The sequence below is a fragment of the Rattus norvegicus genome, chromosome 18 (assembly GCF_021556685.1).
Source record: "Rattus norvegicus strain SHRSP/BbbUtx chromosome 18, alternate assembly SHRSP_T2T, whole genome shotgun sequence".
NCBI classification, from domain to species: domain Eukaryota; kingdom Metazoa; phylum Chordata; class Mammalia; order Rodentia; family Muridae; genus Rattus; species Rattus norvegicus.
In genome coordinates this window covers 60,076,970-60,091,012 of record NC_141551.1, presented here as the reverse complement: position 1 = coordinate 60,091,012, position 14,043 = coordinate 60,076,970, and the positions used below count along the sequence as shown (strand labels likewise).

The 14,043-nt window shown below is 41.7% G+C and overlaps 1 protein-coding gene across 4 annotated transcripts in view; it reads left to right on the top strand.

Moving 5' to 3' along the window:
• Window positions 1–14,043, top strand: part of Atp8b1 (ATPase phospholipid transporting 8B1) — a 140,126-nt gene that overhangs the window by 109,525 nt on the left and 16,558 nt on the right. For 3 of the 4 annotated variants that reach the window (NM_001437265.1, XM_087592413.1, XM_087592415.1), the window contains 5 exon segments: window positions 786–950; window positions 2,372–2,483; window positions 3,661–3,736; window positions 7,598–7,730; window positions 8,542–8,830. In NM_001437265.1, the coding sequence (NP_001424194.1) occupies window positions 786–950; window positions 2,372–2,483; window positions 3,661–3,736; window positions 7,598–7,730; window positions 8,542–8,830 (775 nt within the window). 4 annotated transcript variants of the gene reach the window in all.

Below are 14,043 nucleotides of genomic sequence, written 5' to 3'. Positions count from 1 at the left end.
CAATGAGTTCTCATGAGGATGAAGGAGAATTCTCAACACAACGAAGAGTCGTCCAAAGACTCCTTGGAAGTCAGCCTATGGTCGTGCCTCAGCTACAGAAGATGGGCGTTCGAAGTGAAGACCTTAGAGGCTCAGACAGAAACTGTGTGACCCTGTTCACCATGGGAAGTTTTCCACAAAAGCTTTTCGTTAATGTTTGATCTAGTTTGAAAGTCATTTGCCAGTTTTAAAAATTGATTTGGTGTCAGGGTTTGGTTGAGGGTTCATAGTTGATTGGACTGGAGACACAGTTTGAGGGAAGCAGTTCTGGATTTGCCACATTTGCATGACATCATGATTGCATTCTTCCTTATTGTCTTAGTCATTAAGAGCGAAGGTTTTTGTTTATTCTTTTGACTTGATTTAAAGGAAAGACAGATGTTTGTTTGCTTCATCTGATTTGGGTGCTAGAAACAGAATGTGTAGGACCCTTGGAATGCTTACAGAAACAAAACTAATAATCCTTCACAGCTCATGGGCTCTTTTTAAATTCTCTCAATATAATACTTTGAGGTAAGGTTTCACATTGGACCCACCAACAAATAGATCAAGAAAGGCACTTTCCTCCAAGCCTGATGAGACCCATACATGTGCCATGGCATGCATGTATGCATGTGTGCACTCATGTACACACACACACACACACACACACACACACATACACACTATAAATATAGTTTTTAAAACCAATTTTTTGGGAAATAACTCTCCTTTGCACGGGTGGATTTTGTCTTTCAATCAAACAGATCTTTGCAAGTGAGACTCTCAGAACCCTGTGCCTGTGCTACAAGGAAATTGAAGAAAAAGAGTTTGCAGAGTGGAATAAGAAGTTCATGGCTGCCAGTGTGGCCTCAAGCAACCGAGACGAAGCGTTGGATAAAGTGTACGAGGAGATCGAGAGGGACTTGATTGTGAGTTCAGCCCTAGTAACTCTCTCTGATACTCTGAACAGATTTGCATTCTTGTTTTACTGCATCTCTGATATCACGGGAATTATCTACTCTGTACAGTTGGTGCGAGCAGCTACATCATTTGAATTTTTCTTATTCAGTAGATAGAATAAAAGTTGATAGCACTGTGGGGGCTCGATGACCCAGCATAGGGCAATGCTAGAGCGCTGAGGTAGGAGGCAGTAGGGGCGGGAGCGCCCTCATAGAGGCAGAGAAGAGGGGATAGGGGGTTTAACTGGGAAGGGGAATAACATTTGAAATGTAAATAAATAAAATGACCAGTAAAAAAAGTTGATACCACAGAACAGAAACCAAAACAGAAAACACGTTTTGTTTTTTAAGGCAGGCTCCTTCTTTACTGCTTTGGCTGTCCTAGCACTCGCTCCTTGGTTCAGACTGGCCTTGAACTTACAGTGGTAAAGAAATTCCATGGGGGATGGAGAGATGGCTCAGTGGTTAAGAGCACTGACTGCTCTTCCAGAGGTCCTGAGTTCAAATCCTAGCAACCACATGGTGGCTCGCAACCATCTGTAATGAGATCTGATGCCCTCTTCTGGTGTGTCTGAAGACAGCTACATAATTAATAAGTAAATCTTTTTTAAAAACAGGAATTTCATTCGATACTTAAATGGCAACAAACTAGCATTTAGTGATTTTATTGAGAGAACTACTAAATCAATTTAAATTATGGGAAAGTTTATAGCAAAACAAAATGTTTCAAAAGTCATACCTGGCTTTCTTAATTTTTTAAAGATTTTTATGTATATAAGTTCTCTATTTGCATGTATGCCTATATGACAGAAGAGGGCATCAGATGATTGTGAGCCACTGTGTCATTGCTGGAAATTGAAGTCAGGATCTTTGGAAGAACAGCCAGTTCTCTTAACTGCTGAGCCATCTCCCCAGTCCCCCACCCCCACCCCCTGCCACCTGCTTTCTTGAATTTATATACAAAAGGGTAATAGCGCCTTTAGCTTGAGAAACAGGCTTATTTATGTTCACACAGCCCCGAAACACAGTGAAAGTGAATCTTTAACATCTTTTTTGTGCTTGTACTTTTTAATTTGGGGAGAGGAACTCACCATGTAGCCCAAGCTAGCCTCTAATTTGTGGGTGAGCCTTCTACCTCTGCTAGATTTTCAGGGTGAGGCCCCACACACCCTGTATCTGTACTTGCCCTCTCTGCCTCAGTAAATTGAATCCTTTCAGAAGCACGCTGTTGGATGCCTTGGTTTGTGACAAGTATGCAATGTCCCAGCTTTCGATGTCAGTGCCCCTGCCATCCTAGCACCCACACCATTAGCTCCCCTTCTTTGAAGATGTCGAATGAATTGCATTTAGAGATACTTTTTATATGCTAATTTTGTAAATATCTACTCCAGCTCCTGGGAGCCACTGCTATTGAAGACAAGCTACAGGATGGAGTTCCAGAAACCATTTCAAAACTTGCAAAGGCTGACATTAAGATCTGGGTACTTACCGGAGACAAGAAGGGTAATTTATCATCTGGGGGACACATCTGCTAAGTCACAGTATTTATAGTTGGTATTTCCTTCCCTTTGTCTAAGACGGTCTTTATAGACTTCCCACACCATGGGAATGGAGGTGCTCCCTCCTCTTAAAAACCCTCCTCCTGGTCCAGCCCACCCTGACCTCATCCTTCCCTCTCCCCAGCCAGAAGTGAGCTCCTCTTCTGGAAAGGCCATGACCCTGTCCCACTTGTCTCTCTAGCACGCTGCCATTAGTTGAACACAGACTAGAACAATATAAAATGTAGCTTTGGTTCTCCTGTCTATTTATTGTGCTAGGAAATCCTTTGGCATTTAAACTTAAAGCTAAACAAGCCCTTGTTCCATGTCAATGCCTTTTCCTCCAAGCCTTCTTCCAGAGACAGCTGTCTCTTGTCCCAAGAGAAGCACAGCCCTGCCCTTTGGCAAGTGCGCGATGGGTGTTGGTGCAAAGAAGGGAAGCAGGTCCTTAGCAGCAGCCCTGTGTGAGGGTTCAGGGGAACAGGTATCCTTGCCCCAACCCTTAGCTGTGTGGTTAAGCCACAGGATGTGAAGGTTTAGTATTTTACTGGACATTGACTGATTATATATGAGCGACTTCTGGGCTTGATGGCGTAGTACATTCGGTTATTGAGGGTGCCTCAAAGTAAACTTTCTGACGTATTTCATGACAGAGAAAATGTTTTCCTCGTTGTGGTTTTTAACGAATGGCTACAGAAACGCAGTGTATTTGGTTAAACGTGGTTATGATCGCGAGTTGAAAATATTATCAGGAAATCCCTCAAGTGCTTAATTAGAATCTGAAACTCTTTTAGCCCTGACATGATGTCACCTGTCCTTCTGATACACAAGCCATGGCCAAATGCATGTGGCTCGTCTGAGGCTATATAAGTGATTTATATAAAATTCCTCTCATGCTGTGCATATAAGGTTTGTCTGGAATATGAGCGACTTCCTGTTTAGACTTGCATTCCATCCTCTGTGTGTGTGTGTGTGTGTGTGTGTGTGTGTGTGTGTGTGTGTCTCGAATGCACACACCCACTCACACATACTCCAAAGTCCAAAATCTCAAACACTTATGTCCCGAGCATTTCAGATAAGGGATACTTAACACAGATTAGATAAGTAGAAATAACAATTGACTTCATTTTAATCTGTTGTAGAAACTGCAGAAAACATAGGCTTTGCCTGTGAACTTCTGACAGAAGACACTACTATCTGCTATGGGGAGGACATAAAGTAAGTAACCCCCTATGGAAGGATGCAAATTTAGTATCTGCTTTGGGCCTCTGGTGTGAGAGGATATAGTAGCTGGGGTGGGAGGTGTTTGTTTGTTTGATTTTTTTTTTAACACAGTCAACACTAGGTACAGAAGGCAGAAAACACAGAAATTGGACTAGACCATGACCTTAGGTGTCTTTTTCACATTAAAATGAAAAGAGTATTCTTGTGTTAGCATGGTTCAGCTCGTTTTGAACAAATTTCAGTTAGGGGGACTCGCAAGCTTTAAGGAACTCTTTCTGTGTATTCTTCAGAAACCTTCTTTCTTTGTCTACTGGGGAAAAACAAGTCAGAACTGGGAGTGCAGGTACACACAGCCATCTCCTGCTTTCTGCATGGGTGCTGGGCATCCAAACTCATGCCCATATGGCAGTCACTACTCATGGACCTATCTTCCCAGCCCCATCGCTTAGCAAGTTCATAGGAATTATGTTTATGTCCCTTTTCTAGGGACTTCATCTTTTGAAACAAAGCATAAGAGGCAAAAAACAAAACAAAACAAAACAAAACAAAACAAAACAAAAAGCAAGTCCCAGAATGCAAGTTTCGTCAAGTTATATCATATAGGTAGGTGGGTCATTTACTGGTAGTCTCTAAGGGAGCGTGTCTGATATCTCAAGCCTTGGCTTGTTCTGGGACACTCCTCAGCCTCTCATCAGTTGCTGCAGTCCTGGAAATGTGTAACATGAAGGCACACATAGTCTTGTTCTGGGTCGTGAGCATTCCTGCAATGCGCTCACTGCTGGTTTAATCATTCTATTATTTCTCAAGCTTTTTTTGTTTTAAACCACAGTCTTGTCTAATAGCACACAGTAGAATTAAGCTGTGTGTGTTCTAACCCAGAGCGGAGTGGAGAGCCTTTCTAAGGCAGTCAACTCCGTAAGTCGTTCCAGTGTCTTCGGCAGTTTGTGGAGGCAGAAAAAGCTAGCAGCCTTATGACCTAAACCCCTTCTGTTTGAATAAAAAGCACCTAAACCATGCCGCTTTGAACCACGTTTGCTTAACTGGTTTTTGAGGGCAGGAAAATTTGGTTAAGTCCCATATGGCTTTATTTACATTTTATACTCGGGATGCTTAATAACTTTTTCTGTCTCTCGTTTGAGAGAGTCAGATTGGGCCTAAGCCAAACTAAATAGCAAGTCTCTGCAGACATCAAAACTTATGAACATTCACTCAGCCGTCTTTCCAGTTGTAGAGAGAGACGAGTCATCTTTCTCAGTGTTCTTTGAAATGAAATGATGGTTTCCATCAAATAGTTTGAACAGGCAACGCCACAGACTGGTCTGCTCCAGTCTTTTAATGAACTTGTCGTAGAACTCAATCATTTTGAACTTGAAAAGGAGAATCAAATTGATGTGGGAGGAAGTTAATGAACACCTTATCCTCTGAGCAGTGCTTCTAAGTTTTTATTTATTGATTAATCGATTGATTGATTATGATGATAATGGTGGTGATGATGATGATGGTGGTGATGATGATGATGGTGGTGATGGTGATGATGATGATGATGACGACGACGACGATGATGATGCCCATGTCCTGGCACATACGTGGAGGTCAGAGGACAACGTTGTGGAGTTAGTTCTCTCCTTCCAGCTTTACTTGGTTTACGTGGGTTCTGGGGGAACAAACTCAGGCTTGTGTAGCAGACCTCTTCGCTCACTGTGCCGTCTCACTGGCCCTAGAGCAGTGGTTCTAATTGAGATAGATTTTTGCCTTTCAAGCATCATCGGCAATGTCTGCAGACATCTTCGGTGGGTGTAACAGGGGAAAAGGATCCTAACCGGGTTCTGGTGGGCAGAAGCTAAGAATACGCTAAACCTTATAGAAAGGACATATTGTATAGCAGTGACCTTGTAGGATGGAGAATATCTGTCTCAAGATGTCATTAGTGCCAAGGCTGCTTCTGAAGATGAAGGATGGTGGTGGTGTGTGTTGGATAGGGAAAGCCTCAGGCTGAATGGGTACACCCGAGTCCTTTTACCAGATTTCCAATGGCCTCCCTGCAAGTAAGATCACATCCCCTCTTTCTGCCTTCATTTTGATTGGTGAAATAAGGAGATTGGCCTCTTTCACACGAAAGCTCCGAGGCTCACTTTCCCATCATCCAGAAGTGTTCGGATAATTTATATTGATAAATGATAATCAGCAGTTAAGGGTGCAGACTGCTTTTACAGAGCAGCTGAGTTTCCCAGAAACCTCGTTAGGCGGCCCAAGCACCCACATATACATGGCATACAGCCACACACGCTCATAACTATATATAACTAAAACTAAAATTAAATCTTTAAAAAGAATTAAAGCACCAATGGCAGATGGTGGGTGGCAGTACACGACTTTAATCCCAGCACTGGGGAAGCAGAGACAGGAGGATCTCTGTGAGCTGGAGGCCAGCCTAGACTGCAGAATAAGTTTCAGGACAGCCAGGGCTACACAGAGAAACCTTGTTTCAAAAGACCAAAAATAAATTAGTTAGTTAGTTAGTTAGTTAGTTAGTTAATTTACCAAGCACTCAGAATTTTGGAGAGCAGATATGATTTTGAGTATGTGGGAAAAGCCATTTTTATATCACTCAGTAGAGTGATAAAATTCACATCAAGGCTGCTTCCCTTCTCCTGCACATGGGTACATTGTTTCATGCATCTTTATTTATTTGGGTCTTTGACAAGAGGTAAAATACCAAGGTGTCCCCTGCTGGAGGACTGAGCACTTAGACAGTTCTCCACCATGGCAGCACTGTGGCTAAGGGTCTACAGAAGTGATCGGCATCACAAACTGTTAGGAACATGCAGCTCAAAATCAGGGACTATGACTTAGTTCCGAATGGCCAGAGAAGAAAGAGAAAACGAAATAACAAGTGCCAGTGTGGCTGTGAAGATCAGGACCATGGTGTGTGTCTGTGAAATGAATCGTGTGTTTACTAAGTCATTGGAGAGGCTGGGAAGAAGTGGGACACTGGCACGCATCGGTTGGGTGAAAGCCTGTGGTCATGGTATGGGTCTCCCTCGAGAGCAATAAAAATAGAATTTTCATATCGTTCAGTAGTCCTACCCTGGGTACCTACTCGGAAGAGTTAAAAGCAGGGTTTTGAAAAAGTGTATGCACAGCCATATTTACATCGCACTGTTCACAGTAGCCAATCAAAGTATGAGTTGGATAAGCAGACTTCAGCATCTCCACACAATGGAATATCACTTACCTACCCCTCCATGGGAAAGAAAGCATGAGATATTGTTGTGTAGCACTGATGGCCTTGAAGACCTCAGTGACACGAGCCAGTCACAAAACAAGCATGCTTTACAAGACAGACTGGCTCCACAGTGTGTGACGAGACTCACCCCTGCTGAACCACACTCGACAGTGTGTGATAACTGTCAGGCTGGGTACTTTGTAATAAGGGACGTCAAAATTAGAGTCTAAGGCCAGGCACGGTTGTGCATTCTGTAAATTTTAGCACTTGGGAGGTGGGGGGGGTGTGAATTCAAGTTGGTCTATATAGTGAGTTCTAGGATCATCTAGATCAAAGATATCTGATAAGATGCTATCATGCATAGATAGATAGATAGATAGATAGATAGATAGATAGATAGATAGATAGATAGATGATAGATAAGATGTGTATCTATGTATATGTGAGATCCAAATGCTAGGATTAAAAGTATGTACTACAATGCCTGGCCCTAGTCTATATATGTATATATATAATTTCTGATATGCAATATATCATAGATAACAACATAATTATTATATACATTTATATATTATATTAGAGACATTTATAGTCACGTGTTTCAAATTCTTCAATTTATTTTCCCCTAGCTCTCTTCTTCACACCAGGATGGAGAATCAGAGAAACAGAGGCGGAGTCTCTGCGAAATTTGCACCCCCCGCGTATGAACCCTTTTTTCCACCTGGAGAAAACCGTGCCTTAATCATCACTGGCTCGTGGTTGGTGTGTATCAGTAGTGAGTCTTCCTGACATTCAAACAAGTTCACTGGGGCCATTCTTTTTTTTTTAAGATTTATTTAATATATATATATATATATGTATATATTGTAGCTGTCTTCAGACACACCAGAAGAGGGCATCCGACCTCATTACAGATGGTTGTAAGCCACCATGTGGTAACTGGGATTTGAACTCAGGACCTCTAGAAGAGCAGTCAGTGCTCTTAACCACTGTGCCATCTCTCTAGCCCCCATTGGGGCCATTCTTTTTTTTTTTTTAAAGATTTATTTATTTATTATATATGAGTACACTGTAGCCGTCTGCAGACACACCAGAGGAGGGCATCAGATCTCATTACAGATGGTTGTGAGCCACCATGTGGTTGCTGGGATTTGAACTCAGGACCTCTGGAAGAGCAGTCAGTGCTCTTAACCACTGAGCCGTCTCTCCAGCCCCATTGGGGCCATTCTTAATGTCTTAAATGTTAATTGTCTTTCGATCTAAAAGTCTCACAGCCTATCACAACAAGTGTAACTTTCCAAGTTTGAGTCTTAATGAATGTTAGAGGCTATCTAAAAGACTAGAGCAAAATGGTGAACTTGGTTATCCAAGTAGTTCCACATGTGGGTAATTCCTACTCTTCCCTGAGAGACATGCATATTTTCTATAATTTTATTGTAAGCCTTTTTATCAGCACAGTGTAATCGGCGCTATAACCTACAACCTCTCCTTCCCAGGACTCAGATCTTAGGAGTGGTGCTCTTGGTGTAAAAGCTAAAGTGGTTGGTGACGCTTTCCCCCTCTGCTGTTACAGAATGAGATCCTTCTAGAGAAGAAGACCAAGAGAAGTAAGATCCTGAAGCTGAAGTTCCCAAGGACCGAGGAGGAGAGGCGGATGCGGAGCCAGAGTCGGAGGCGGCTGGAAGAGAAGAAAGAGCAGCGGCAGAAGAATTTTGTGGACCTGGCCTGTGAGTGCAGCGCTGTCATCTGCTGCCGCGTCACACCCAAGCAGAAGGCCATGGTGGTGGACCTGGTGAAGAGGTACAAGAAGGCCATCACGCTGGCCATCGGAGACGGGGCCAACGATGTGAACATGATCAAAAGTGAGTCGTGCGTGGGTGGCTTGTAACACCACCCTGCTGAACACAAGTGGTAGGAACATGGGGTGGGGGAGGGGGGTCTCTTCAGTTCCTGGGGCTGAGGCATCATGAGGCAGGTATCGCTGAGACTTTGCCCTGCCTTGACCTACCCGCTAGAAGCCTGCGGTATGCCCAGCAGGAGTGGGATTCACCAAACCTCACTTAGGAGATGAGCTGTATTGGGAAACATTGTTTCCTTTATGTACTGTACGGCTGGTTTTTCTCAGGATGGTTCATTTTTAAGGGCTTAGCAAAAACCTTAATTTTACTTATTTATTTTATTTATTTATTTTATTTAATATATATGAGTACACTACCTCATATACTGTCTTGAGACACATCAGAAGAGAGCATCGGATCCTATTACAGATGGTTGTGAGCCATCATATGGTTGCTGGGAATTGAACTCAGGACCTCTGGAAGAGTAGCCAGTGCTCTTCACTCCTGAGCCACCTCTCCAGCCCCCACACTTAATATTTTTAACTGTTGTTTCTATCCTGATTAAAAACTTAAGTGTTCTGCAAATAAAATTGATTTTTTTCTTAATGCAATAAAAACCCTTGATATGTAATAAATTCTGCAAGAAAGTTATGCTGTACTCAGCATGGACTGTTATGTCTCTCTTTCTCTGGTATTTATTTTGAGAATATTATTCTTTCTCACCTAAGCCCTGCAGAAAACATTCTACCACAATCTCATGGTCTCCATCTCCCTAGCAAACAGCCCATGGTCTTTTCTCCAATTAGAGAATCCTAGGTACAGAGACCTGGTTACACTGGCATTAGAGCATGCAGACCAAACCTCCAGGCCTCACCCGTGTGTCCAATTCTGTTCTTTTTTTTTCTGCCTATACACTGTAGGTAATATAGGCAGATTACCTCCTAGCCAAAATACTTGGGATGAAGTGTTTCAGGTTTTGGCAATATTCCAGTTTGGAAAAAAAAATTGCATGGGCTTAACTCTTTGAGTGCTGCTCAGGTCTTTTCACACATTGGAGCATTTTAGATTTTAAACTACGGACTCTCAACTTCCATGGTGTTCCGAGAACACCCACACTGTCTTGATCTGAATATTGCTTCTCTTCATACTATCAAACTCCCACATCAACTGGGGCTTCGGGTTAGGCCCATTTTCTCATCTGGAACAAGAAAATTATCTTCTCTGTCCTCTAAACTCTGTGGTCTTACCTTGTTACGGTTAGGTGAATTATTATGTGACTATACACACATCTGTACACACCACACACATACACACAGATGCACATGTACCACACACACACACATATACACAGGCACACACAGAGAAACAAATATACACACACATACAGGCACACGAGCACATACACAGACACACAGTAGCATACACTATGCATACACTTACACACATTAGCACACACTTCGAATACATACAAACACATACACACCCTACAAATACACAATACATGTACACTGACACACCACACATACACAGGTGTACACACACACACACACACATACACACACACATACACACACCACCTGTTGTGCTGGGGAACTAATTGTGCCACCTATAACCAGATATTAATTCAGCCTATTTTGTGACTCACAAATCTATCTCTTTCTTTCCTCAGAGTCTCCTCTCCTTTCCTCCTTGGTATGTGCTAAGAGTCTCCCAGCCCTGTCTTCTTCAGCAGGAGCCATCTCTATGACGTATGTCTTCTTGCTTTTTATCAACTTGAGTATCTGTTGCCACTGCCAATTTCGTCCCCCTCTGTCTGCTCTGTGCCTGTCCCACCACACAGATGCCACTGTCTGCTCTGAATGAGATCCCTCCCTCCTCTGTGGCCAGCTCTGGATTACTGTCCCACTGTTTACTCTTATAGCACCCAAAGGTTTCCTCCTGGGTTCACTGTCTGTCTTCAAGAGACAGATAAACCTCATGCAGGCCCAATTTTCCAAAGTTGCTTTAAACTTTTATTTTAAAATTTGTATTCATTTACTTATTTAGTGTGTGTGTGTGCATTTGTGTGCTAGCCTCTGTGTGTGTGTGTGTGTGTGTGTGTGTGTGTGTGTAACTTAAGGAGCATCCTGCTTGGATGAAAATATAGGAAAATATTAGGGATCTACCTAGCAGTTGTCCAAACAGTATCTGTGCCTGTTTCTCTTTGTAAACTTTCTGCTGAATCAAGAACAACGTACGTAAAAAGACAAAAATCCCATGTTCTCTCTCATATGCAGATTCTAGCTTATAATGTCGTTATGTATGTGTGTAACTGGGTGTGAATGTGGGCCAGGTTGTGACATTAGAAAGGAAACCATGAGAGGGCAGGGGAGGAAGTGTTAGGGAAAGTGGAGAAGGACTGTACAACAAAAGAAATATGTAGACAGAAAGGAGGCCATGGGAGAGGGAAGAAGGGTATGGGGTGAAGAGGAAGCAGAAAGAAGAGGGGCCAGGGGAGAACCAACGGACATAAGTCTGAAGATGCCATTTTACAACCTAATGATGTGTAGGTTGATCTGAGAAATAATCTAAAAAGATCATTAGACATCGGGCCACAGGATGACTCAGCATGTGAGTGAGGCTTCTAGCTGCCAAGAACAATGCCCTGAATTCAGTTTCTAGAACCTATAGTTAAATGGCAAAACCAGTTCCTGTAAGTTGTCCTCTGACCTCTACACATGTGCCACACACACACACACACACACACACACACACACACACACATATGCACACACGCACACACGCACACACACATGCACTTACACATGCAGGTGTGCTCACATACACATACGAAGATGTGCGCGCACACATGTGCACACATTAACACACAAACGCTTGGGAGGGCTAGTGATAATAACTTGAATAACTTGTAACAAGAGAAATATATGGAATGGGTAGAGTAAAAGCAAGGTGTATAAGGTAACCTGACCATTGGCGAATATGTTCCGTGCGCTCTCATAGAAATGGAGAAAAAGCCATCAATGCTTTGCCCCTGGCAGAAATTTCAAAGTCTCTCTCAGAGACTGCCCTTTCCCTGTCTTGTGCCTGAAGCTATCTTACACAAGCTGGATGAGTGCTGCCTTTTCTTGGTCTTAGGCCCTGAAAATATGCATGAATTGTGAGAGATGAAATAAAAGCAGAAAACCCTAAATAATCAGTTTTGAGGAATTATGAAGGTGTGCTTCACTAGTAGGATATTAAGGCAAATTTGGAATTTCATAAAAATTTAGGCTTATATATATGTAATTTTATTTATATTATATGAGTATAATATATAATTAAATATGTAATATATAAATAAATAGTCATATTTATTCTTTGGCTATTTCATATAATATATACAAAGTATCTTGAGGATATCTACCCCCACCTCTCCAGTCTCTCCCCCCTCAGAAGCCCCCTGCGCACCTCCCACCTTCCATTCTTTTTTTTTTTTTTTTAGAGAATACTTTATTAGTTTTTGTAATCAAACCCACGTATATAAGACCTTACATATTTAATACAGTGTGTTACCCCTGTACAAATGGAAAAAACTTAAGTTCAACATTTCTAGATCAATATGGCTGTTAATTTCTGTACAGTGCCAACTCAACACAGTAAACGGGGATACTTTTTTCGAAAGTTGACAGCGCAGGTAAAGTTTCAAAAAATTCAAATTATATATCTGTATATATATATATTTATATTTATATAAAAAGACCAATAATAGCAGTGTGTTATGCATCAACAGCAGCAACAGCTTTTCCAGGTTCTGCAGTCATCTGAACAAAACTGTAGAGACATCCAGCACACTCCATTAAAAAAAAAAAAAGTAAAAAAACAAAACCCGAGAAAACAGCACAGTTCTGTTACTCTTGTGGTACCTGGCACCATTTTTTTTAAATTAGCTTCTCAATCATCATCTGGAAAGAAAACATTCTGAGCAACATCATTAAAAACAGCTCTGATAAAGCACGGTCACTACTACGTATCATAAAGCAGGTACAAGCTATTTTACATCCACAGAGGTATGATACAGTACTGTCCTACATCTATAATACTAGAGGATACAATTTAAAAGGCATTATTTGAGACTTTATTCTACTTTTCCAGCAGAGGGCCCAAAGGATGGTGTGACACCGCTTTGTAAAGAAACATACTCTAGACAGGATTTCCTTTCACTAGTGGCACACTTCTAAGGATTCATTCTCTCCATGAATGTCAGCTAAAACCGTTATTAAAAAAATGAAATATCCCTAGAACAAAACCGTATAACCACCGGATTCACATGAAGATGACCTAGTGGAGACAAGCTGGACCTCACCTTACCAACAAGCTATCAAATCTGTTATGTTTAAACAGTGAGACCTCCAAGGAAGGAGATGCCAAGTAGTGCTTCAAAGCTTCGGACCACAATCAAACACAGCATCCTTTTCAACAGAAGCAGAAGCTCATATGAATATGCTCATGGATGCTGACATCAACATTTAATCATCTCCTCACTCATCCAGGAAGAGGGGGAGATCAGTTACTACTGTACTTTAATGTGTTCAACCAAATCACCATATTACAAAAATAGCAAGCTGCCATAATAAAAAATAAGGCTCCTCTATCCAGCACCAGATAGCATCATTTTACTTTCAAGCCTAGAAATTGCACACTTGTATATAAACCAATCGAAGATGAGGATTGAGAGTTCATCTTGGTGGATTTTTCCTTTGATGAATATGAAGTGTCCTTCCTTATCTTTTTTGATGACTTTTAATTGAAAATTGATTTTATTTGATATTAGAATGGCTACTCCAGCTTGCTTCTTCTGACCATTTGCTTGGAAAGTTGTTTTCCAGCCTTTCACTCTGAGGTAGTGTCTGTCTTTGTCTCTGAGGTGTGTTTCCTGTAGGCAGCAGAATGCAGGGTCCTCATTGCGTATCCAGTTTGTTAATCTATGTCTTTTTATTGGGGAGTTGAGGCCATTGATATTGAGAGATATTAAGGAATAGTGATTATTGCTTCCTGTTATATTCATATTTGGATGTGAGGTTATGTTTGTGTGCTTTCATTCTCCTTGTTTTGTTGCCAAGACGATTAGTTTCTTGCTTCTTCTAGGGTATAGCTTGCCTCCTTATGTTGGGCTTTACCCTTTATTATCCTTTGTAGTGCTGGATTTGTAGAAAGATATTGTGTAAATTTGGTTTTGTCATGGAATATCTTGGTTTCTC